Source organism: Talpa europaea, assembly GCF_964194135.1.
Source record: "Talpa europaea genome assembly, chromosome: 6".
NCBI classification, from domain to species: Eukaryota; Metazoa; Chordata; class Mammalia; order Eulipotyphla; family Talpidae; genus Talpa; species Talpa europaea.
Window position 1 is genome coordinate 18705117 of NC_140072.1, and position 27553 is coordinate 18732669.

The 27553-nt window shown below is 40.4% G+C and overlaps 1 protein-coding gene across 25 annotated transcripts in view; it reads left to right on the forward strand.

The window, feature by feature from the left end:
- LTBP1 (latent transforming growth factor beta binding protein 1) overlaps positions 1 to 27553 on the forward strand; it is a gene marked incomplete at both ends in the record, with an annotated part of 334198 nt that overhangs the window by 163431 nt on the left and 143214 nt on the right. For all 25 annotated transcript variants that reach the window (XM_084234386.1, XM_084234397.1, XM_084234387.1 and 22 more), the window contains 2 exons: positions 14186 to 14410; positions 15656 to 15930. In XM_084234386.1, the coding sequence (XP_084090512.1) occupies positions 14186 to 14410; positions 15656 to 15930 (500 nt within the window). The remainder of the gene's footprint in view (positions 1 to 14185; positions 14411 to 15655; positions 15931 to 27553) is intronic.

The window sequence follows — 27553 nt, forward strand, 5'->3', positions numbered from 1 at the left end:
TGTTTGGCTATAAAAGGAAAAGAAAAAGAGTAACAGGAATACTAGGGAAAAGTTTCAGAAATTCTTCTTCATATACCCAAGTAGTTTCCCTGATGATTCTTGGTTTATTTAGGAATGTTGCCAGAAGGATTTGGAAATTTTTCTAGTCCTGATTAATGATGGTAGTTTTAATTTACTTTTCTCCCATGTCTCTGATTCTTATCCTGTATAAAATCTAGACCTCCGATTGTTTTATTGTGGTAACTGAGTATGAGCATATACACGAGGATGTTTCAAAAGGCAACTTAATCTAAGTCTGAGCTGCATCTCAAGAGAGTTAATTAGAAACATACTCATGAGCCAGGACTGAGGATTAGAAGGAATTATCTTCAGGAAGTCAGTTTTGATACATATTGTCCTGATTTAATGGAATATTCCAGATTCAGGAAGTATATATGGAGCCTTGAGGAATGAATAGACATATTTTAATAACCTGAACTTGACATATCTCGTTATTTAAATTAAAAAGGGAAGGGACATCTTGGCTCATCCTCATTCAGTAATGAATCACGTGGCTTTGAAAAGCTGTAGCATTTGACTGTGGAAATTTCTGTTGTGTGATTTTGCTGTCTGCTGTAGAAGCTCTCTAAATCTATCTCCACTTAACTGACTTGCCAAATGAACCAACTCCCTTCACTACTTTTTGAAACTACATTGGTGCCCAGAGCATGCTGGCATTTCTAATAGTTCACCCTTACACGTTATACCTCCCAAATTTGAATTGTATGACTGCCAAGTATCAATTCTCCTGTTTTTGACCAGAAATTGTTACTTAATTGTATATCCTGATTAAAACTGAATGCAAAGAAAAGTTTTCATGAAAATTAAGTTGAATCATTGGGACAAATTCAGTGAAAGCAAATCACTAATAGAATCTTGACTTCAGCTTAGGTTCAGATAAGACAATGTTAAGAATTTAGAAATCTAAAAATTTCCATTTAGCTGACTTCCCAATTAAAAAACATGTTTTGTAAAAAACTGCACTGATTTTTTTAATCCAAAAGTGTTTGTTTGGCATACCACATGGCTTACATTTTGCTGAGCTCTACAGTGGGTAAATGAAAGAGACAAGTTCCCCAAAACAAGGTGTTTTTCCTCTAGGAACTAATGACTTCTGGCAAAGTCAGGCATGCACCCAGTTACAGCTCAGTGCTGCATGTGCTGGGCTGACTGTGGAGGTACATTCATTGTTCTAGGAGCACACGGCCGGGAATGGGAGCTCTCAGCTTTTATCTGGTATCATCAAGAAAGGCCATAGTGATGAGATACAGCTTAAACAGAGGCTTGAGTTGAGGTAAAACTGTTGGGTGGCAAGTTGGAAGAAACAGCCTATACATGTGAGTAGGATGAAGCGCTCGGAACAGAACAAGAGTTAGATATGACTGGAACTGAGAACATGGCAGCAACTGTGGGAAGCAGGCAAGAGCTGGTTCAGTAAGTGCTGTTCTGCCCTGACTGGATTTAGATGTCTTCTGCGGGTGAGATACAGAACCTCTGAAATGGCTAAGCAGGAAATTGATGTGCTTGGCTTTGAGTTCCAGTGACTCTGTGTCTCAGAAGAAAAGATCTAATAGAAACTCCTTGGGAACCTCTTCTGTTACAATTCATGATAATAGTCTTAAGTTGCCTCTTGGCTTCTGTTAGACATCCTCCTTATCCTGTGCACCGAAAAAAGAAGAAAAAATGGGGTGCTGTGTGTGGTAAACAATCTGAGTTAACTTTTTCCCTTAATCTGGCAGGTTTAAAATTGACACTTGTAATGATGTGCTCTTAAAAATGCTTGTAAGAAGTCATTCTTTTGCTTTTAACTCCATTCCTTTGATGAGGGTTATTGAAATATGTCAAAGTCAAAGAACTGAAAAAAATCAGTCATTTTCATATAAACCAAAGTAGTTGATATTTAATTCTGTTAAACCCATTCTCAGGTGGTTATTTAGCCAGTTTTGACTAAAGTTTGACTAAAGTTTGAAGGCAGACTGCGGCTGTCCTGTTTCCTGTGACCCTTGTGTGATTTGCTGGGCCCATCAGTGTGGGGCATATGTTATTTGTCAATCTACAGAGACCAATTTTCTGGGCATCCTTCTGTTATTTGAAGGTTCTTAGACCATAAACTGCCCGGGCTCTGCAGTATGTAAAGAAGGCATTAGGAGCCTGTGTTGCAGTTACCTAAGGGTTTTGCAATTCAGGTATCTAGAGAGATTGGAGGCTGAGGTTCTCACATAACTGTCTTCTCAGCAGCCACACAGGATATTCCACATCCTATGGAGTGGAGCTCTCCTAATCCTGGGGATTTTGCCTTTTCATGCCATGTCACAGCATCACCCACCTTTATAAAAGCTCACCTGAGAAGCCTTCGTTCTACCTGGGAGGAGACTGCCCTTGAAAAGGGATCCTTGCCCTTGAAAAGAAATGAAGAGACCGGGCTAGAGAGATGCCTTGCCCGACCCTAGTGGCACAGCCAGTTGGGGACCATGGGGCGCTAGTGGTTCACGGAGGGGGTGGGACAAAAAGAAGCTCTAGATGGGCCATGCAGATTTTTGTCCATCATAGTAGTTCCCAAGTAGTTCCCCCTTAATTAATCCCTTTTGGAATCTGAATTTTACAGGCCCTGTTTCATTTTATTACCCAGTCTGTTTCTTTCATGTCTCTGAGCGAATGTTTCTCTTCCTTTGTGTCAGTTCTAACCTCTACTTACTTATTCTACATTCTCCTCCTCTCCCATTCTTCTACCTGAAAGTCCCATTCCTAATTTTTCCTCTTTTCACTGAATGTCTTGCCCCTTTTGAAGTCTCTATTCAAAATAACTGCATGTAATTTAACAAATGACAAAGGAAGTCTTATTTAATAACCAATACTAAGATAATTTAGATTAAAATTTGAACAAAAATCGTTAGAATCTATATTTATACACAGGGTAAAAAATCGAGATGCAATGAGTTAAATAATTAAGCAGGAAAGATGAAAATAATGTAAAAAGCAAGAATGAGTAAGATCAGATATATGAATAGCAACATTTAAGGAATTAGTAGAATTCATTTTAGAGGAAAATGAACATTTAATTATCTGAAGGCAACAAAATAAAGGTGTGTACCCTAAACAAACTAAACTGCAGTGAACAGGCAATAAATATATTTGCAGCTATTTTCATCCATGTGGCAAATAAGGTCTTAAAGTCTATTATCCATAAAAGGCATCATGAAAGTAACTAAAAGTCACTGAGACATTAGTAGGTAAAATATTAGAACAAAAAGGTAGTTTGCACAAGCAGAAATATAAACATTTTACTAACTTGGGAAAATGTTCACTGTTTAGTAAACAAAGACATGCAGGAACAGCATTGCAAGAGTAATCTGACCACACGTGAAATATTACAGCTCAGAAGTTATCCCTGTGAAACTATTGAACTAGTAGAAATATTTAGAAATAGAATCCAATTTTGATAAAAGGTACTGAATTTGATTATTAGTATGCTGCTGTCAGTGTTATTCACTAATTTACTCCTATCCATATACTCAGCAGTTAAACATCCCCCTAGATTCTAGGAAGAGTGATGAATGACATAATGCCAGTATGTACCCTAATTGTAAGGACATGCACTTGCCTGTCTTGTCAGTGCAGTTTTGGCTCCCCTTTTGTGTGTTCCCCATTGCGCCCTAATTCTGAAGTTGTTGCTGATGGATGACATTTGCTGAGTGCTTGCCACGTGCTGGGTTCTAAGCACTTTGATTATCTGACCTCGGGAGCCCGAGGAACTAGGTACAATTTTTGTCCTCATTTTATAGGTTAAGAAACAAGGATCAGAGAAATGGTAAATAACTTGCTTAAAGTCATACCACTAATCCGTAATGCAGCTGGGATGTAAACCCTGGGAGGAGGACTGGTTCCAGGTCCTTGTTCTTAATGCCCTTGCTCTTCTGTCCTCCCCGAGATGAGACAGTTACAGTATAATTGGTGTGTGTGTTTTTCTCATTCTCTCTGTCCCCAAGTGCATTGCCTGGTAAATGCTGAACCAATGAATATTAGTTAAATATGTAAGAAAATAATTACTCAGAAGGATGGAACTTCATGCTTGATGTTCCTTGTGCCTTTATCTGTAACCATTAAAAAGAAATGCAGGCAGGTCAGATCAATGACAGAGGAATGGCCATCCATAATTTACCATCTGTCAACTTAGTGGAATGTTTTCTAGTTACTAAAAATACTAATGACTAAGACTTCGTAGTGCTATGTAGTATAAAAAAGTATGAAGTCTTTATAGTAAAAAAAGAATGCCTGTATGAACTGTAGTGATCATAACTTTAACCTGGGAGTCTCTCCAGGATTTCCAGCTTGTGGGGATAGGTAATGTAATAGTAAACTCAAATTATGCCAGACTAAAGCCCTTGCCAGCTTACATAGAAACTTCCTCTCTTGGGTACACCCCCCAACCCTGCCCTGTGTGACTCAGGGTCTTCAAGGAGTGCCCCCCTCCTCTTCAGTGCTGCTGAGCTGCAGTCCCCAATAGCACCTGGTCAGGTGGTCATCTTCAGACCCTCTGAGGCCATTGCAGGTGCTGCCTCCGGAGAAAGATGAACGCCCCCCTCTCCAGATCACACAGCTATGTGCCCTGCCTGATGTCTCTTCATGCTTCCTTGAAGTTCCAAGAGGGGGGGCTTTTCATCTCTTGTTTACTGATGTTTGCTCAGTGCTTGAGACATGGCTTAGCCCATGATAGACATGCAAAAGTATTCATTGAATAAGAAAACACCATTTCAAAACTTTTAGCCTTCACTTCTCACTCAAGAGGACAGGGAATGGACCAGCAGGGTGCAATAGAACCCGTGCAGTGATGGAGAGAACCCAAGATCTGTGCTTTCCAACAGCAGCTGCTCATTTCCTTTCTCATGTCATTGCTAGTAACTGCTCCAGGAAACTCCTGTGTCCTTCTTGTCCACAACAAGAAAACCTGATTAACATCTCAACTCATGTTGTATCCCTGGAAAAGTTCATGAGCCTAGATGATTCTTCCCAATCTGCAACTAGCCAAGTGTTTGATCTCAGTCAGGCTTCCTTAGCATATCCTGTGACCCATTATGAAAAACACGTGCCTGTGGAAGAACAAAAAGGGGTTGGGACGGGACTGTGGTGAGAGCTAAGAGACGCCTCCTGGTCATTCCACCATAGAGCAGTGTGGGAAAGTGCACTGGACCAGGGTTTGGGAACCTGGCCTCTCATTCCATTTCTGTCACTGTCCATCTGCGATGTCCTCAACACACAGTCTCTGTAGCAGTCTCTGTAGAATAAGGTCATTGCATTATTTAGCAGATTCTCCTTTTTATTTTTAGCATCTTTCTGGAAACCATACTCTTTAGGTAACTTAGTCTGAAAAATACCACTCTCATATATATGAAAATTATACTGCATCAGGGAAAAAGTGAGGAGTGATAAAAAAGGCACAGACATATTATACTGCAGTGATTCCTTTCTGGGATTTTTGGGAACCTAATGTCACATTGTTTTTCACAGAGTTCTGTCTGTAAAATGCTGTGCTGCAAAATATGGGGCTACAAAGACAAGCATCCTGACTTCATTCTCACCATATTCAAAGCCCAGTTGGAGATAGAGGAGCACAAAACAATTCTAATACAAGCTAGATGGATAAATGACACAGAAATCATGTTAGATGCTCCTTCAAATTGCAGATACCTCCAGGACTCTTTCTTAGTCAGCACCCTCCTGTCTCTGAAGGGAAGTTTCCTGTTAGAGGCCATATTTGGACTAGACTTGAAAGGACTGTGGAAATTCAGACAAACTGTGATGTCAGAAGGTTTTAGAGTGGTTCTGTGCTCTCAAGTTAGATATGTATGTTGAGGTTTGACTTTGCAAATATTTAAAAATTCTAAATTTAGATTCACATCAACTCCTTTCCTGAAGACTTAGGAACAAATAACAAGCAGATATTAATGGACTTAGGGAGCAGGGACTTGGTCTCTAGAGATAGCCCTGCTGACAGGTTGCAAATTATAGTGGTGAAACAAAGTCCCCCCCACAACTTTGAGATATCGATGACATGGCTTTGTGTGAGTGTATGGTGGCCACATGTTTGATATATTTTATTTTTTTAAATTTTTTTTATTTTGTTATTTTTTACATCATTGTTCATTTTTAAACAATATTTGCTTCCCCCACCCTCTCAGGTGTAGTCCCTATAGAGTATCCTTCACCAATTCAATTGCTATAATTTTAAATTGCAAAATGATTACCACCCTAATGTTACCTTCCACCTCTATCTCATAGAGTTAACAATTCTGTTCTTGTGAGAACATAAAAAGGTTTGTATGCTTATTGGAAATGTTACTGTTTGTAGCTCAAGTGGTATTACTTGGTAGTAGGCCCAAATATATACTATTTTTTTAAAAAGATTTACTTATTTATACAAGAACTGGGGTACAGGCCAGAGGCATGGGAGGGCAAGAGAATTCACCAGAGACAGAGCAGGATGCAGAAAATGCAGATGGACCAAAGACACTGCTGAGGGGAGCAGCAGGCGAGACAGGAGAGGTCTGCCACGCCATGTGGGTTTCTCCCTGGCCGGCAGGGAATCGAACCTGCGCTGCAGAGGCTGCAGACAGCTTCACAGCGCTGCGCTCAACCCGCTGTGCCACGGAGGGGGCGGGCCCTGTGTTACTTGGTTTTTAAGAAAGCATTTTTATGGTGATATAAAAGAAAATGCCAGGCTACAGTAACAAGAATGGCTTGTGCTGCTGCTGCTTGTTGCAGGGATACAGAGACTGCGGTCTGGAGGGCTGAAGCTTGTCATCATTTTTATGAAACCTATTTCATTGCCCATTAGTGTGCAGCTTTGTCATTCCCCCAACTTTAAATGTTCCTATAACTCCCCCACTTGAGGCCAGCTTTTCATAACCCCATCAGCTTTTTATGAACTGCTGTCAGTAAGCATGAAACATACCTAATCAGGGTCTGTACGGTAACAAAATCAAGCCCACCACTTAACAGATTAACTCGCTCCTTCACAAATTTCAAGCAGCTAGATCTATATTTATCTCTATTTTAAAATGCAAATCCCCCATAGTGAGGAAATCCAAATTTACCGTATTGACCAGCCTAGTTAGGGCTTTTTGGGAACCAGAATTTGAGGAATGGAAAAGAACCTGTGGATTGTATCATTGGGCTACCTCCTTTTGCAGATGGAGACACTGCAATCTTTAAAGTGAAAAAATTTGACCCAATTTTCAAAGATTATTAGTAGAGGTTTCCCTAGGTGCTTGGTGTTTGGGGTTCTTGTGTTTACTCGCAGCCTAAATATTGCCGTCTTTCCTATGGGTAATGGGCTGTGGGGGTTCAAATTTACTATGAGCTAGCACTGTGAGATAGCACCTACAGCTTCTGTGGAAGAAGAGGATGGAGTGGAACTTTATGATATGCACTAAGGAATTCCTTAGGTTATGCAAAGGGTAAAGTAGGTCAGGTTTGCCCACAGCTATGTTGAGGTTGATGATAAATGAACAGAAAGCCATAAACAATGTTGTGATGATGAATGAGCTCATCCCAAATTGGCAGCGTTGGTGTGTGTGTGTATGTGCATTCATGTGTGCGCGTGGGGCGTTAAGGGCTTCATAGCTCATGGATTATAAACAGATCGTGGTATGGAAGTGCTAATGCCCACCAACATTTAAAAATTAGTAATATTCCTGGAATTTTTCTTAGTATCAGGGTCAATATTTTGTATTTGTTGAAATGTGTTTTTCCAGTTACACTAGCCCAATGAATGTTAGTATTTGATGGGTGGGGATGAGATGAAAATTGTCATTTCAGTTTCCCAAAAGCAGGTAGAAGAACAAAAATCACTGGCAGGGAGAGTGTGGTGGGTGCATTTTAAGCCCCTACTGAGGCATTTTCCCTTTGCCCAGATTTCTTTGAAACCTCATTGTGTTTTGCATATACTATGGAGAACACAAACCTCTTACCCATTTAAGAAAATCCTCTTTTTAAAAAAATTGCTTGGCAATTCAGAGCATAACAATTATAATTCTCAATACTCTTAAAAAAAACACCTCAAACCCAGATTTTGGTAAATGCCTCCAATCTCTGCACTTCTTTCCTTGACTCCTGTAGGACGAGACCTCCTCGGCTACCCTGTGCTAGCTTCAGAAGGATATGCCTCCTCCTTGGCTTGCAACTCCAGATTTCTTGCTTGCTTGCTTATTTGATGGTGCATCCTGAATTAAAAGACCAGCATGCAGGTCATTTTAAAGAGTGGGACAGGTTCTTAAAGTGAGCAATGGTTTACTGCAGTATTTAACTATTATCCAATGTATTTGTAATCTGAAAGCTTTAAACAGCAACCATCTTATAACTCACTTTCTGACTGAATACGTTTAAGGGAACTCTATAAGAAGGAAAGGTGTATATGTTTATGGGAAGAAATAAAGTGATAACTTTAACGTTCTAAAAATATTACTGCTCTTTTTCCACACTTCAAGAGTTATCGGCAGAAATGCTGGAAGCATTTAAGGGAGCATTACTCTAATCAGAGACAAGTGGGGAAGTTTAAGTGGCCATTCAAATGAAAATCACGTGTGTGTCTGGTGGCAAAATGACAGACACAGGTTTTCCTTCAGATGGAGCTTTGCTCTCCCTGTTCTGTCTTAGCCACGATAACTTGAAACGGTCTGTCTGCTGGCTCGGAAGCGAGGCAGGGGAAGCAGCGGAGGCAAGTGGACTGCATTCCTCAAGTGCCTTCTGGACACAAGCAGTTGAAGTATTGTTCGAGGCAGCTAAGATAACAGGGAAGAAGGAGGGAGGACAGCTTTTTATAGTCCATATCTTTAGAGTTTTCAGTTTGCCCATATTTGTATACAAGTCACTAGTAAGTATCCACTTAAATCGACTTCTGATTTGTGGCCGAGAATGTGAATGTTACTGTAGCGGCCCCATTTTCTTGAGGACTGCAAGTTTTTACTGACCATGTGCTGAAATGCATGGCATACTGAATGTACTGAAATGCTTTGACATATTTAAAACCTCCAGCTTGCTCTTCAGTCTGGATCCGTTTGCTCATTCTGACCTTTTATAGTAATACTGTGAGATACTTGGAGTAGCTGTGATGAAATTACACTTTTTGGAATAACAGGCCTAAGGCCCCTAGGCCTCTTGCTGTTTGCAGTAGGTCCCAGGTGACCTTATGATGAAATATAGTGAGTTACGGTGATGGCCAGCAAAATGTCAAGCTGACAGGGTTATGGAATTTCTCAGCCAGCATCTAGGTTACACCTTCTAGGCATATGCTCTGAAATATATGTGCCATAGCTAGACTTACAGCCGGCATACCTCCAGCTTTCCAAGTCGGCTTAAAGATAGCTTCTCTTTTTCTTCTTGATGTGTAGAGAAGGTTTTATAGAACACTGGGCAGTGTTTTGTGAGTGGCAGGAACTTCTGAAACAGAAAGAAACTATTCATAGTTACATCCTTCTGTTTGCAGGTTCAAGTTAAATGTTTTCATTCAATATAAAAGGCAGTTTAACCACAAAAAGATCACCTGCCGCAAAGGACTCAGCATGTAATGATTGAGTGAAGGAAAAGAATTTTATATTGTAATTGAGACTTTAGAAGGTGCTGGAACAGGAGAATAAAAACTATTTCTCATTGATAAATGGTTATAAATAGTGGCCTAAGTCAAGCAGAAACTATTTCCTTTATGACCACAGAGACACAGGGTTATAGGAGTTCTGGGGTTACTGCTATGTATTTATACTAGTGCAGTCCTCGACACGATTGTATGGAGATGATCTCAAGGGTTTAGAGGTAGATTTAAAGAAAACTAATAGGTCAAGTTCAAAGTCTGCTATTGGTACTGGAAACAGCTAGTAAAAGTCAACCAGTTCATTTTCTAGGTAACAAAAAAAGTTTACAAATAATGAAATTATTTAGTGTAGATTATAGGTATTCCCGATTGTGTGTGGTAGTGCAGGACAAGGAGTGAGCCTTGAATTTATAATCACTGGAAAGTTGAATTTATAATCACTGGAAAGTTAACAGTTCCACGGCCATTACTTTTTTTTTTTTTTTTTGATGAAAACGTTAAAACTCTTATACTACAAGTTACAGATATATAGAAGGGGAAAAAGTAAGCCTAGTATTTAGTTTAGTTCTCTGAACTTGAAAATATTAGTGACACTGAGAATTAATCTGATTTCTTTGAATACAATTTATCAAGAGTAGTTTTAACATGTTTGCTTTCGTCTCATTGTGCGACTTACTGATAGTGAGTATCTCTGTTCTTAGCCTTACTGAACTGTCAGATTCTTTCCAAGTTTGATCAGCTTCCAACATCTTACCCTTTGTGCTTGCAAAGTTGTGAGAGATCTGAGAGCTCCTCTGACATTATTTCATCCAGGACAGTTTCCTTACCTCCCAACCACTTCCCAGTTTAATTTTGAGTTTTTTTTTCCATTCCATCACTTTTCACTTCTTTGCTGCACTTTTTGTTGGCCTTTTTGATTGTCTGCTTCTGTAAATGTCCTGTGAGTTTCACTGTGGGGAGAGGAGGAGGCAGCACAACTACGTGCCCTGCTGCCTGTGCATCAGCTGAGGAACAGGTGTGGGGCCCAGTGGCCGACTTTAAGAGACCACCTTTAAGAGAAATGATGTGATTAGTTGCAGATCATGACACACGTGTTGTTCACATAGCGACCTGTGCCATTTGTATTTTCTTTAATTACAGTTGCTACACTGTGGTAGCTGAAGTTTGAATCATGTCATTGGGAAACTGGTGTTATTTAACTAAGCTCTGGCAACATATTCATGCATATTGGAGCCATGGAACATGGGGAGTGCCCTATTCCACTTTTCAGTTTTGTAGTTTCCATCTCGGTCTGATTCCCCTTGTCCTTACACATGGAGTCCATCCAGGCCAATCAGGTTGTAATTTAGAAATTCAGTTCAGCATTGAAGTGGGAGTTCGGAATTCTTGGACTTGACCTTGGAGTCAGCTTTCACTCCTTATGCAGTGTCTCGATGTAGATTCCCCTGGGCGGAGGAGAAAGCATATTTCAGACCTTTCCAGGTTCGGCAGGTTTGAGCTGATCTGCTGCATATCAGGTCCTGGACACAATTTGTAGGTGGTCATGAGAGTAATTTTTTCCCCCTCCTTTCTCTCTTGTCTTCCCTTTTCCTTGGTCTGCTCTTTACTTCCTGTGTACAGTTCGCATGTTATGCTGAAGATCCCTCTGCTCGTTATGCTGCTTTACATTTCTTTGAATTCCTGTTCTCATTATCCTAATCTATGTGTTTTTTTCAGCGTGTAGCTCAGTTATTTTAATAGCCTTCTGACTGACTTTCTCACCTTCGTCTCATTCCAACTAATCTCACATACCTTCAAGAGTGTAATCTTCCTGGAACACTCTCCAGCCTCACTTAATTCTCTCGTTGGAATCTCCACAATATTTTAATGATCATAGAATAAAATCCAAACTCTTCAGACCTTTTAAGGACTTGAATTGTCTGCGCCAGGCTTGTGTCTTCCAGCTATTGTCTGGCCCTCCTCTCAGGGCCTGGGTCTTCTACAGAGCAGACACATCGGCCCTTCTGACTGTCTCCTAAATATGCCGTCCCCACCCCCTTTATAAACACCGGCCTCCGAGGATGCCCTGCTCTCTTGTTTTTTAATCTTGCCCAATTTCTAAGGTTTATCTCCCATGCTTTCTCCAATGAAAATCTATTTTGCCTTCTAAGAAGTGGCTTTTCTCCCAAGATCTACTGGGTTTTCCTTTCTATTTTCCAGCTGTTACTTGCTGATCTGTATGTTCAGTTATCTAGTGTATTATCTAGTTTTGCCAGTTAACTTTAAGGTTCCTTAAGGGCAGGAACTGAATCTTCTGTGCTGCATAAAATGGTTAGAGTGGTAGGCATACACCTGCACATTCTTTCATTCGATATATTGTTTTTTGAGCTGCAGCATTTCTTCTACAAGCTACACGTTAGGGGTAAAACATGATAAAGTCCCTGGTGGAATGAGGTTGCATACAGCAGTAGCCAGGCAGATGTAATGCCCTGAGCTCAGTGGAATGAGGAGTGCTGAGTGGGAGAGCACAGAAGCACAAAGAGAGGTGCCATCCCCAGATGAGGGGCACCTGGGGGTGCTTGTAGGTGAAATAGGGTTCAAGTAGAGTTTGAAAGATGATTAGGAGTTAGTTTGGGGAAGGAGCCAAATGGAAGTGTTCCAGGCAAAGGATGCAGTGTGGAAGAAGCCGGAGAGGGGTAAGAGGATCTGCACACGCAGGAACTGAGGAGAGTTCAGTGCAGCTGTTTGTAGGGAATGAGGGGAGATTCATAAGTGGTGAGATTGCAGAGGTAGCAGAGGCCTCATGATGGGAAAGATGTGGACGTATCTGAGTATCTGATGAATGTGAGAAAGAAGGACTGAGTGTTTGGATGGGTGAAACGAGCAAGCAATACTTAGGTTTTTCTTTTTTTTTAAGATTTATTTATTTATGCATACAAGAACTGGGGTACAGGCCAGAGGTGTGGGGGGTGAGAGTATTCATCAGAGACAGTGGGGAACAGAACAGGCAGATTGACAAAATACACTGCTGAGGGGAGCAGCGGGTGAGTCAGGAGAGGTCTGCTGCGCCATGTGGGTTCTTCCCTGGCCTGGGATCGAACTCATGCTGCAGTGGCTGCGAATAGCTTCATAGGTTGCGTCTTAACCCCTTGTGCCATCAGGGAGGCCACAATACTCAGCTTTTTCTTAAGGACCACTCAGTGATGGAGGGTTTTGGTGGAGGCAGGGGTTCAGATTTGAATTTGAGATGCCTGTGGCATATCTACATGGAAACATGCAGTTGGAGTTTGCAGCTCACCAGAAATCTTTCGCCAGGAAATATAAATTTGGGTGATCTCAGCATATGAAATCATCAAGGAAAAATCTGTAGAATTAGTAAAGAAGAGGGTTTGAAGACCAAATCTTAAATCATATCACTATTTAAAGGACAAGTAAAGAGAGTGGGGTCTGAGAGAATACTGAATGGAATGGCCAAAAAGGGAGGCGGAAATCAGGTGAATGAGATGTCATGGAAACGAAGGGAAAACTGGAATCCGTCCACTAGATTTAACTCCATGGAGCCATGGGCGACCATTAGCCTGTGTAGAGTTTGGGGGGGCGGGGGAAGATACCACCTGACCCCAGCTAGATTGCTGTGCTTGGAGAAGTGAACAGACAATTCTTTTAGAACTGTGGTCATGGAGGAAAAGGAAAAGATTTAAAGTCGGTAGAAGCTAGAAGGAAGTGGAGTTGAGGCTTGATTCCCTCTCCCTCTGCCCCCTAAGCTGGTGGGAATCTCATCAAAGGTGAAAATGCTGTCATTTCTGAAGACAGTAGGAGGAATTCATTGGTGATGAAGAGGCTGATCGTAAGCTGAATTCAGACAGAATTCGAAATTCCACTTAAAACTCTTCACCCAATATGTCCTTTGATTTATTAGTATTTACAGTAAGTTCCAAATTGCTGATTGCTCTGGTGCTTCTAGGTTTCACTGTGGTCTTGTTACTCTATCAGGATCGCAATTTTCTGTCAAACAGGATTCAAACCATTCTCCCTTAGTCTGTGTAGCACTTCCTAACTCAGTGTCTTACATAAGGAAAATTCTCAACTGATGTAATTTTTAATTTGTTTCTTTGCTTATTCTTTGAGGAAGTAATTATTTAATGTTCCCTCCATGCCAGGCATTGTTCTAGGTACGGAGGATATAAGAGAGTTAATAAACTAATAAATAGGAAAACAATAAACTAATAAATAGGAAAACAAGGTAATTACAGAATGCTGGAGATACTTAAAAAGGACGTTGTGACCAGCAATAATCTTGAGCGGCAACTTTATATACTTTTCCCATGAATTCTTCTTTCCATTGTTGGGGGAGAAGAACCACAAGCAATTGGGGTTAAGTGACTTAAGATGGAAAGAATAAGACAGCAAATAATAGAGACTGTTTTTGCTATATTTTAGTTACTCCTTTGTTTTCCGTTTCTGAAGTCAGTGGGAATGTGACAATGCTGTATAGGCTATGTATTTTGGGAGTTTTGTTGGTTGATCATTACGTAGCATTTGAGAAACTAACCAGCTCTCCATACTTTCTCTTTTTCCTTTCAGTAATTTGCCATCTCCCATGTATGAATGGTGGCCAGTGCAGTTCAAGGGACAAATGCCAGTGCCCTCCAAATTTCACAGGGAAACTTTGTCAGATCCCAGTTCGTGGTGCCAGTGTACCTAAACTTTATCAGCATTCCCAGCAGTCAGGCAAGGCGATGGGAACACACGTGGTCCACTCTACACACACCTTGCCTCTGACCATGACCAACCAGCAAGGAGTCAAGGGTAAGCTTACTGTTTTGATGTTATGCGTTCATCAGACCTCTTCATCTGCCAACTCTATACAGAAGCCCTGTGTCTGCAGATGGCCAGCGTTGGTATTGAGACAGAAAGGACAGTATTTGATCTGTGGCCAGAGAGATGGCAGTCAGGCAAAATGTGGGCCTTGGTATATGTCAGCAGTGCTTTCCAGGCCACACAGAATTGGTACCAAGGAAATAAGAAAAGAATAAGGCGTTCATCCTTCTTGGGTGACTCTCAGCCTCAAGAGCTGACAGATGTACATCACAATGTTCTGGCAGGGCCTGGGAGATAGAGGAGCAAGGCAGTGTTCTGGCCCTTACATGGTAAGGAACGAGTGGATCACCCACTACCTCCTGGCAAATGCCAAGTCTCGTTTTTAGTCCAAGCATGTTTGGTTTTAGTTGTAAACAATCACTTACTCTCACCAGGCTTCATCTGTATTTATTCATCTGTAGAAGAAAGTAAACTAGGTCACTTGAAGCTCAGAAATTCTATGACTAATTCAGACTTTTTAACCTGGCATGTGTTTTGCATGCACAATTTGTGAAAAGGTCTCAGAAGTGTTACTAGTTCTCATTCTTTAAAATCTGAATGTTAGCTTCAAGAGATAAACTTTTCTTGGAAAAACCATAGAAAACAAATCTTGGTACAAATACAAAATATCTGGTATTTTGTGTGTGCTTGCATGTGTGTATCACAAGAAGCACAGAGGAAATGCTAGTTTAGGGATAAGAGAATTATGTTCACATTGTATATCTTTTGATGTAGAAAGGTAAATCCTATTTCTATAAAATAAAAACTTTGTGAGAAATTCCAAAGTATTCAAACTCTTGAGTCTTTATTATTGTCATTTGATAAAATGTGCTGACCTGTGACCGCAGGAAGCATGAATATCATAGTTTTATTTCATGAATGTTTCCATGAGATGTTTTAGCTTCTCTTTACAATTGTAGCTTTAGCTTCTAAAATATATAAATTCAGGTTTAATTTTTGTTTTGAATACACCTTTTATCATCAAGAATTTTGACGATTGTCGAAAAGATATATACTCATTACATGTATAATCTACCATATGTGTAATATATGTTCATGTATAATCTACCATATGTGCAATACATGTTCATGTAAGAATGATGTGTGTGTGGAATTTATTTGCATGCTGATTCACATCCTGACTCACATATTAATTACTCACATGTAACATGTTTCCCCCCCCATCTGTTTTAGTGAAGTTTCCTCCCAACATAGTCAATATTCACGTGAAGCACCCTCCTGAAGCTTCAGTCCAGATACATCAGGTTTCAAGAATTGATGGCCCTACAGGCCAGAAGGTAAAGGAAGCTCAGCCAAGCCAGCCTCAAGTCTCATACCAGGGGCTTCCTGTCCAGAAGACCCAGACAGTCCATTCCACATATTCCCACCAGCAAGTCATTCCTCATGTCTACCCTGTGGCTGCAAAGACGCAACTGGGCCGGTGCTTCCAGGAAACCGTTGGATCACAGGTAAGCGCTTGGCTTGTCGTGTTAGTCTGGCAGTGTAGATATAGTCTCAGTTTAATAAGAAATTCAGACTTGGTAAAATGACTTTCTAGAGACGAGTTTGGCAAACTGACCCATGGACCTGTTTTGTAAACAAAGGTTTCTTGGACCTTTGCATTCCTCAAGTGAAGATCATGTTTAAGCCGAATGCTTCTAAGAGAGGAAACATCATCAATTTAGATTAAGCTCAGAAGTAAAGAGTGGATTCTTATGCTCAGCACAGTTTTCGATAGGGTCAGTGGGGCTGAAGATAAACTTCATCTACTTCACTCTGTCTCTGGTGAATCTTCTCACACCCTGCACCTCTGGCCCACACCCCAGTTTTTCTATGCCAAAAAAAAATCGTGAGAAAAGTAAAGATTTTCTAGAAAGAGCCACCACAACAAATAGAATGCATGGACCTTAATCAAATCCTAGTTAAAAAAAAAAAAAAGGTCAGCTTTAGAAGACATTTGGGGAAAAATTGGGAAAGTTTAAATATAGACTAGAGAGTATATGTTTTGAAATTTTTGTTTTTTTAATGTGTGTTAATGATACTGTTGGTCAATTTCCTTAATCTTGGAAATAAAAACATTTTAGGGATGAAATGCAATGATGCCCATAATTTACTTTCAAATATATTTTACATACAAATATGACAAATTTGGAATAATAGTTGACTGAAGGGTGGATAAGCTAGTATTCTTTGAATATCTCAGCATATTTAAAAATTTCTTATGTGAAAAAGTGGGGAAAAGTTAATTCTGGACTTATGAATAGAATAATTTTAAGCTGAATTTTAAAGTTACAACATGAATATATTTTTCAATTTTTAGAGAGCAATTTCAAGTTTCAACATTTGAATGATTGGGGTGAGTAGGTGGGGTTGGGGGTGGTAGACATGAGGGAAGAAAAGCTGTTCTTGCTGCAATTGTGAGATGACCAGGGTCTAATCTAAGAAGTAATGCTGGAAATAGATGAATGTGGGGAGTTTTGTGAAGAATCACACATCAGGAATTGATTAAGGGCTGTTGTGAAGAAAAAGATGGTGATGAGTTGGAATATTTTGAACGCCCTTGCTTCAGAGATCAGATAATTGCTTGCTTTGATTAACTCGCATGGGTGGGGGATTCTGAGGTAAAGATGTGTGGCTTTGTTTTAAGCTGTTCCATCCTTGAGTTCAGCTCAAGAATGGTGTGCACTTGAATATCAATCAGGGAGTCTAGTGCTGCTTTAGGGATAGAGTAAGAGGATTAATGAAGAAAACTCAGTGGTCAGTGAATAGACCTAGTGATAGTAGAGAAAGTCATGAGGACTTTTCTTGGGCTTGTATTATAGACAGGAAAGAAAGGAACCTCACATGCTGTTCGTGGACAGCAGACTGGCCCAGCTGCTATGTAAAACAGTATGGATATTCCTCAAAATATTAAAAATAGATCTACCATTTGACCTAGAAATTCTACTCCTAGGTATTTACCTGAAGAGTGTAAAAACACTATTTTGAAGGGATAGATGCACTCCTACGTTCAATACAGCACTATTTACAGTAGCCAAGTTATGGGAACAACCAAGTGCTGAACAATGGAAGAGTGGATTAAAAAGATGTGAGACATATATGTGATTGAATACTACATTATGGACCACTACTCAGCTATAAAAAGATGAAATCTTGCCATTTGTGACAAAATGAAATGGAACTGGAGGAAATTAGGCTAAATAAGAACGTCAGGAAAAAGACAAATGCTGATGATTTCATTCATACATGGAAGATACGTGGAGGAAAAAAGGAATTGACAAAACTAGACCCTAGAAATATGACTGCAGACTTGAGTCTACTGGAAGGGAATTGGCGGGGGTTGGGGGTGGGTAAGAACAAAGTTAGGTATCTCTGCTACCTGGATATATATCCAGGTATTTTTTTTAAAAAGATTTACTTATTTATACATACAAGAACTGAGGTATAGGCCAGAGTTTTGGGGGGTGAGAGGATTCACCAGAGACAGAGTGGGGAACAGAACAGGCTGATTGACTGAAATACACGGCTGAGGGGAGCACTGGGGGAGTCAGAAGAAGTCTGCTCCACCATGTGGGTCACCTCCCTGGCTGGGGATCGAACTTGTGCTGCTGTAGTGGCTGTGGTGAGCTTCATAGGTTGCGTCTTAACCCCTTATGCCACTAGGGAGGCCCCTATCAAGGTATTTTCAGTACTGTGCTGAGCACAGTGTGTGTGTGTGTGTGTGTGTATGTGTATACACACACACACACACACACACACAATGTACTCCAGATACATTTGAGAACAGTTCTGAGAGCGTACTTACCATATTAGATCAAATTATAAATTACATTTCTACTAGGTACCATTACCAACTGCTTTCAGGATAATCTTATGTTTTCAAGTGCTTAAGATTTTAACATTTTTATGCTACTTTTAATTTCCAAGGAGAGGCCAGACCTCAGAAAATACTCTTTTGGTCTATTTTTGCATCACTAGGACATTGACCATGCACTCTGTTTTCATTGTATGGGGTGTCAGTTATCTTACATTGGTTCTCTTCACAGTGACCTAAATTTAAAATTTATGTCGTTGAGTTTTTGTTTTAAGCATGTTTCACTTATTGTCCAATTTCTGGAAAAAAAAAACAAAAAACATTTGCAGTGATCTTATGGTACCAGATGGTATGAAAAGACCTTGTCTGGCAAGAGTTCAGAATCATGCTGTAGGATGAGGAGTCCAGCAGGGAAGCCCATTGCCCTCGCCTGGTTTTGCGACCACGTGCTCTTTGTTAAACCCAGGAACATGCCCCTTAGAGATAGACATCAAAAGATGAGACAAAAACATTCAAGTCCTTAAGACCTTCTGATTGGAAATGCAGGAAAATGCCACATATAATCACCTGAGTTGATTAAGAAAAACAGAAAGATTGGCAAACCTGAACAAGAGATATCATTTCAGAACTGTGTTCAGCACACTTAAGATCAAATGAAGATTTAACTAAACCCACTTTTATAGTTTGCAACTGTAAAATTCCCCTAACAGCTAAGAAAAATAGAAAAAAAAAACCCTCTAAGATAAAATTCTCTGATATACTACAAAAGAAAATATTTATGTAGAGTAGGAAGAAAAGAAAGGGGCAAATACTTGATGTGAAATTGCAAAATCCTTGGAGAAAAAGCCTTTCCTTTAATTATTGATTGTGTAAATAAGATGCGGGGCAAATTTGAATCAAAGTGACATGAGAACTGCTTGGAATCTTCTTAGAGCTTCTAGAAGTTGATCCAACAATTTATTTTTTTGACAGGAAAAATGGAAGCAGAATGGACCATGGAAGTAAAAGTTTGTTTAATTGGAGATAGGTTTTTTTGACAGATAAATAATGCTGATATACTGACGCTACAAACTTTAACAATGAAGCTTAGAACTGTGTGTGTATACACAAACAAACACACACACACACACACACACACACAGAGACAGAGACAGAGACAGACTGAGTTAGTTCTGAAGGGCCAAAGAGATGCACTTAACTTTTGTTTAATTTTTTAAAAATAAACATCATGGAGCAATTAATAGGAAAGTGTGAGTTCATCAAAGTGGAAAGTCTAATTACATGGCTGAAAGTGCTTTTTAAAAAAACCTCAATACTTCTGTCACAGGACTTTGATGAAAAATATTTCTCAGTTTCCACCACACAGAAGCCAGTGAGAAAGTAGGGAAACAGATGCTATGCCAGGCAGTTCCACATGGCAAAAAGATTACAGATGAATGGACAGATAGAGGCGTAGAGACGGACGGCTGGCTTTCAAAATCTCAGTGATGGAAAATGAATTGGTCCTCCATTAAAGGAGATGAGATATTAATTTGTGCTTGTAATCTTTCATTCCCACTGTAATGGGGTGAGACCTAAATATATGATGAAAGACTAGTTTTATTCTGACGTGGATAATGCCAGAATCACTGTCATACTTTTCCCACTGGTTATTTCCCTAAATTAAATTCATAAAATATCCAAATAGCTGAGAAGTTTTAAGAATACCTGTAAATCATTTTACCAAAAACACTTGGCCTCTCTTGTGTGTTACCCATGATGTGGGAAGGAGACCAAGTCAGCCGGGCTGGGTCAGCCGCAGGTACCTTTGTGTAAGTGGCCCTCTCTCCTGCACCATTTCCATAGGTCACCTCATTGGGGGGTTGGAGCCCTTAGGTGAACTTGGCCTTCATCCTCTTGAAGCAGTGCTGTTGGTGCTTGGGAAGGCAGGCTCCAGGCCCCTAGACATCTGCCTTCTCCATGAGCTGCAGTCCTGTTGGGGGTGTGCTGATTGCATTTACTGAAGCTTGGCCTCCTTTGGGTGGAATAAGTCATTAACCCCAGGCACTTCCTACGCCATCTGGGTTTTCCTTCAGTGCCCTACTCAAGTACTCCTTTGGCAAAATTGGAGAAATATTTAATTGAGTGTTAGCAAGTCTGCTGTCCCCAGTGACTCCAAAGTGGCCATCCTTGCTAAAGCTTACCTGTGTCAACAACAGGAGGTGTTGCAGAAGGTGTTGCAGAAGGTGTTGTGTGCATCTCAGGGTCTGGTGCCTGGGGTGTGGTGGTGGTGGTGGCTGGTGTTGCCCCAATAGCATCTGTCAGATTGACTCTTCCTTGGAGTTGAGAAGGTCAGTGAACACAGGGATAAGATCCAAAAGGGCAAAACACTGTATGTGGAAGCGAACATGTCTGCTTGTCACTGGGCTTCTGCCAGGGATGGGGTGAACCGCTCATTTTACTTGGATTGAGGATGAGGGACTAAGGCATGAGGGTAATCAAAATACAGATTCTTAGAACTTAAGTAGAGAACTTTAGAGAATGGGTTATGACCCAGCTATCTATCACCCTCCTACTGTCCAGTTTCCAGTCTTTCCCTAGCCAGTACCTTCTGGGCACCACAGAGTCTGCCAACTTCAGGGCTCACTCTCCCTGATCTGTTTTACAGACCAGCAAGTTTTTGCCCCTCAGGTCTCTCCCAAACCTATCCTATCAGATGTTCATATCTGGCAATGAAAATGCCTTTATCATGACATGGAATATCAGTTTTCTGTATTTTCTACCTGTAGGGGCTCACTAAAATAACACACCTATTAATAATTTGACTTCTGATTTTGCATAGGAATGTCATTGCATAGTCATAGTCATTGGGGGCAGTTCAGAATGGAAGGATGTGACATCATTTCTAGTATTGGCAAAGTCGATAGATTGGGGGGTCAGTACATTTGGAAGATGATGGCTTGAGCATGTTGAAAGTAGTTTTAAGAAACCATGGCTTGAATTGATGGTTGATTTAGGCTCTATACATTAAAAAAATGCTTTCAATATGATACACCTTGGCTCTGTCTGTAAGATCCCTTGGGAATTGAGATTTGCTAAAATGAAGTGGAATCACCTAGTTTAATTAAAATCCTCTAGTATCTGACCCATAAAGTTGTAATGATGAGTTACCATCTCCTCTGTACTGAGATAGATAAGCCCCCTGCTCCACTCTGTTAGTTCCTGCACTGGGGATAGTTGTTTTTTTCTTTCTTTTTCATCCTTCCATTTCTTCTTTCTCTTTTTGCGTATGAAAGGGTTTGCATATGAAATGTGATAGTTTCAACAAGATCTCTTTGTGGGACTATACTTACTCCAGTGATACTGATGTTAAGCAAACAGTTCTGAAACTTATTTTGAAGGGATTGTTTTCAGAACTAGTTTGTGAGCTACACAAGAAAATGAGTCTGTTTTTGCTGATCTTCCGCAGCTCCTTCATTGACTCTGTTCTCACTGAATCTGAAAATGAACAATGGTCAGTTCCACCTCCAGCCAACGGGGATTTGCCACCATTGAGAATATTTAAAATAATATATTTTCAGTCCTGAAATAATTGTAAATTCCAGACTGAGGGGTGGTGTTTTGAACCAAGACAACAGTGCTTTCAAGATCACTTTAGAGAGGACTGGTCTAGAATGTATAAAGTTTGATGGAATTGTTAAGAATATACTCTTAACATTCCATGGCTTGGGGCAGGACTTTTAGGAAGACTGTGTTTGTAAAATTGATAGTTGATCAAGAGCATTCTCATTTGTGACCTTGCTTGATCTTTAAAACAACTTCAAAACAAAGAAAAGTAGGTATTCTTGCTCCCATTTACTATGTGAAACTTGAGACTCTAAGAGATGGGAACTAGATTATGTTGGTGTTTCTAAGTTCATAGCTTTTTCCATTTTCACAAACTCTCCATATCTCTGGACCCCAGTTTCTCTACTTTTTAGGTAACTGGATTAGCTCAGAAGACTACCAAGGCTCCTTTAAGCCCTGTAGTCCTCTGACTGTGATGCTTTTGATATCTTTCTTCTTCTTCACCCTCTTAGATACCAATGACATGAATATAAGCACAGAATCTATGGCAAAAGCAAACTACAGATATCAAATATGATCAATATCTAGAGTAACCCACACCAGCTGTACTTGAGAATCTTGTGTTGACTCTCCCTAAAATCTTCCCTGTTTTTTTAACCCATTCCATATTCTCCTCCCTGAATTCCTAGTGCATTGAGAATCCTATCAGACCATTTTGAATATAATAAAAGTTGTTGATTTTGTGCCTCTTTTTTCTTCCTGCCAAACTTGTGCATTTCATAGGAACTGAGCTCAGGGATGGACCCAGATAAGTAGGAAGTAAATGTGGGTGTTAGTCCAGTTAGGCTAGATTGTGCTGTAGTAATAAATTAGTGCAACAAAGGTTTACATTTTGCAGGGACCAGATATCTAGCAGGTGAAGTTGGGCCCACTTAGCTTATAAGACCTCAGATATGATGCTGATTCTCCCATGTTAATGCTGCTCTTTCTGGAATAGGTGGTCTCATTTCTTGCAACAGGGAAAGAGAATGCTAGCTGCTGTACCAGATACTGCCTAGTACACTCATTACTCCCTCCATAGCCCCTTGCTCAGTATGAATCACTTGATCTACCTGTTTGTGATGTGAATTAATTTATGCTCCTGTTCTTTCCCCAATTCATATCTTGAAGCTTTAACACCTCAGTGTGACTATCTAAAAGTCAAATTTGGAAATAGTCTTAAAGGAGGTGATTAAAATTAAAAGCAGTCATAAGAGTCAGGCTCTGATAAGGGGATTAGTGTGTCTTTAAAAGGAGAGATGTCTGAGCGAGCTCTTGCCACCACGGGCAGGCACAGCAAGATGGTAGCCTCCGAACCAGGAGGAGAGTCCGCACCAGAACCGACCATGCGTCCCTGATCCTGGACTCTGAGCTCGAGAGCTATGAATAAAGGAATGTCTGGTGTTTAAGCTGCCCAACCTGTGGTATTCTGTTATGGCAGCTCAGATGGGCTAATACATTTAGGGAGCTGGAACTCGAGAGGAAGCAAGTGGGTTTTGGGTTGAGCAGTAAATTCCTGCCACAAGTGGAAGAGCGTGCACAAGGCAGCCTGATTCCCTGCTCCAGGAACTAAAACCCTATGAAGATTTGTGACTTTGGGTTTTTCTACACTACTTATGACCAAACCACAGGTAATTATTAGTTTTGAGTTCCGTATACTTGGATGAGGCACAGGAAAATGGAAAGCTTGACCAAATGAGGCACGTGTTACAATTTACCTAGTGTTCTGAGGCCCAGGATGGTTTTTGTTCTTTTCAGAAACAGAAACATACAGGCAATGAAGCTTCAGACAGAAAATCTCTCTTAACTCATTTGGAGAAATAAGCATTGGGGAGAACAGGCATTTATGTTTATCATTTTCGAAGTGATCTCGTTGACATAGTAATAATGGCCTTTATATATTTCCATCTTTATTTCTTCCCTCAACATGAGTCTGTCTTTTTAGATACGTCTTTGGGACTGGAATTTGGAAGAAATTTCATCTCACAGTCTAGCGCTAGGATTTTTTTTTGGATGTGTTGTTTTGCTACAAGGAAAAGCTAACTGGAATTATGGCAAAATATAATCACGGCAATACTTATGGTCTTTTCTGCAATTAAAAAATAACAGAATACACATATTAGAACCTGGTAGAGTTGACTGTTGAAATGCTCAAATCATCATAGAGGTGGAGAAAATAGGCAGCACCAATTTGATGATTTCTTTAGAAAAGGTATCAGTACAATTGTACATTTCACACTTAAGACTTTTTCCCCTTGTATGTTACTCTAAAGCCATTTTTGCCTTAGTGTAACTTTTAAAATACTGTTTCATAAACTAAAGTAGTTGTCTGGAATTCCTTGAAGCCCATGGTTTGGCTTCAGCAGGCTTTAAACAAATACACTGTCAGAAATCAGTGTGGATACATTTCCAGCAGTTAATGCCCTAGTCACAGTAGATACTTTGTAAAATCAATAGCCTGAAATATCAGAGGATTATGGTTGTATCAGATACCCCAAATGCCTAACATTGTTTTAATTACTCTAATAAAAGAAAGCTGGGTGGACTTAAAAAAAAAAAGGAAAGAAAACCTTGCCTATAAAGAATGTTCTGCTCAAGCCAAAGCAAATTTTTTACAAGTTCTTTTAGAAAATCTGGAAGTATTTAAGCGTTTTCCTCTTCTTATGAGACAATGCCTGTTCCCCTGCCAGTGCTCTGCAGTACAATATTCTCCTTTATGATGCTGGTCCTTTAGGACAAGTTGATCAAATATGTTGCTCTATTTGCATTAGTGATAGGGTTCAGAGACCTGGGCTTTTTTCCTTACTGGCACATAGAAGTAAGCATATTTAATATTCTAGTGAGTAGACAATGAAGAACTCTGATGAGGTTTTCCAGTTTGATTTTGAGTCATAGTTAGAAGAACTATCAAGAGGTTAGAAGAACACCATTTTGCTCAGAAGATGAGCAAAAGTCACGTTGCCAGAGTGGATCTTTGTATATCATAGTGAAAAGCTTGATGATGGGAACAACGAAGAGCATTGACAGAAAATGGATAGTTCAGTTATTTACAGTGAGAATTTCACCATAAGGAACCTCATTCTGGTTCTTATGGGAAGGAGTCCAAGATTTCCATAAATGGGATTCCCATTCCTTAACCAGATTCAGAGCACTAAGAGCAGAGCTTCTGTTTGCCAGATACCTCAAGGTTTTGTGCCAAGACATTGGAATAGGTGGCTCTGGATGGGAGTGAGTGTGGCAGCTACACAGGTGGAGTGATTTATGGGACATGTGTGAAGTGCGGGTTGATGGACCTTAATGTCACTTTCTAATGTCTGGCTGAAGCCAAACTATGGGTTTGCTACAACAGCTCAAGTTTGACAAAATTTGTATCTCGATGTCTCTCCTGAATACTTTCTGATTTTTGCATATTGATATTTACGTAATTGCTTTTCATAATCTAGAAGGGAGACCTGGAAGAGCCATGGATGTTTTCAGGAAAGTAGAGCTGCCTTTTTGTGAATACAGGCTTGTAGCAAAGAGCTGGGTATGAGGTGGGGTCAATAGGAGGCCCCTTGTGGTCATCACTGATTAGGTTGGTCCAGGTCAGGGGAGTGATGATGGAGCTAGGAAAGAGGAGCCCAGTGTATGAGCCTGGCAGGCTGGAGCAACTAAGAAACCTGGACCTTCATAGGATTGTCCTGACAGAGGAAACCATTTCTTGGTCATTCCTTGGTTCCCTCCTCTCTGTACTAGAGCCTTCACAAATGACAGAATTTGGGCATATCAGTGAATGTGAGTGATTAGTCTCTCCTTAAAATTTTATTGATGAGGGCCTCCCCTGATGATGCAGCAGTTGAGCGCTGGGCTGCAAAGCTGCCCGCAGCCTCTGCAGCGCCAGTTCAATCCCTGGCCACCCGTGAGGGTCTCCCATGGCTTGCAGACCTCTCCTGCTGTGCCCGCTGCTCCCCTCAGCAGTGTACTTTGTCAATCTGCCTGTTCTGCTCCATGCTCTGTTTCTGGTGAATTCTCTCACCCTCCTGTGCTTCTGACTGTACCCAGTGCTTGTATAAATAAATGAATAAATTTAAAAAATTTATTGATGAGAAAGTTGAAGTCTAGAGGAGCAAACTGATTTGCTTCCTTCTATACTAAGTTTGTGGTAGGTGAGGACTAAAAGTAAGTCTGTTTGGTTCCCACGCCAATGCTTTTCCTAGTCATCTGCCTTAGCTCTTGTGCCGTCTCTCATGAACTTGGAGGACTCAATGAGAAGCTATTGCCACCTGTAGAGTCAGCTCAGGCTGCCATAATAAAATACCTTGGATGGGTGCCTTCAGGAAGCAGACTTTATTTTCTCACAGTTCTGAAACCTGAACTTCTAAGGTCAAGGTGTCCAGGCTGAGTTCCTGGGAGGGCTCGCTGCCTGATTTCCAGAAAGTGGGCTTCTCACTGCGCCTTTATGTGACAGAGAGGGAAAGAGCTCTGGTCTGTCTTCTCTCCTTAAGACCTTAATCCCACTGATGGGGCTCCACCCTTGTGACCTCACCTAAACTTCATCATCTCCCCAAAGAGTTACCTCCTAATATCATCACATTAGGGGTAAGGGCTTCAAATATAAATTTGGGGGCAGGGGCACACAATAATTGAGTCCATTACTCAGCCGAAAGAACAGATACAGAGATACTTTCTGAGACCTGTCTTAGTTGGGAACTTCCACGTTTTTCTGTGGTATTTTGTGAGGGGCCATCGATATTTGGGGGCAGAGGATGCAGACTAGGCTCAGCTATTTTGGATTTATTGTTTTGATCTGCTGGTACAAAGATGTGCCACATGACAAGAAGGATCTTGATGTCCCCAAAGTGAAATCCTGCATTGCTTGAACATCGATATTAAATGTTTGAATTATTATGATTCAGTAATACTATGGTGTGTTTTTGAGCAGAACTAAAATGAAATCTGTGTAATTAAAATCATCCACAGCAAGTATTTTTTGGGTCTTTTTTTTAGCCAGAAAATTTTTCTAGAATCTGAACATTTTAAGCAAAATTTTAATAACGTTTTTATCTTTTTTTTCATATTTTTGTCTAATTGAATTGTTTATTTTTACACATCTCTGTAAGTGGAATCTGGGACACTGTATATTGAGTAAGTCACTATTCAAATACCTGGTCCTTTGTTAAATAAACCCAGGTTTCTAAACGAGGGGCCGGAGGAAGGTCTACTATTGATCATGTGTCTTGGGCATGCTGGCTCATAGGTCTGGCTCACATGGATTCCCTCAGTTCGCTTGTGAAATTGAAAAATGGATATTTTTAGTTCCATGTTTTATAAAGGAGAAAATGGGTAGAGAGAGATTGGCACTTTTTCCCAGGTTCATGTAGGTGTTGATTGGTAAAGTGAGGGTCGGGGCCTGAGTTGGTCCAGTGGCAGAAGTTAAGATCTTACTGTTTACTCATTTTTGGATCATTTTTTATACTACTTCTCACTGGGCACAGAGGAAATATGATTGTATGAAGAGGTCAATTTCATATTCATAAAGTGCTAACTCTGAGACATGGAGACTCCTGGGTGTTTGCTGTGTTGGGATAGCATTTGTCGGAGGGAGAGAAATATGACCAGTGGGCCTTTAATAACTATCCAGTTTCATATTTTGGTCTACTGATGTTTATCTTCAATATCATTTCTTTCCTTTTTTCCCCATTAATGATATACTC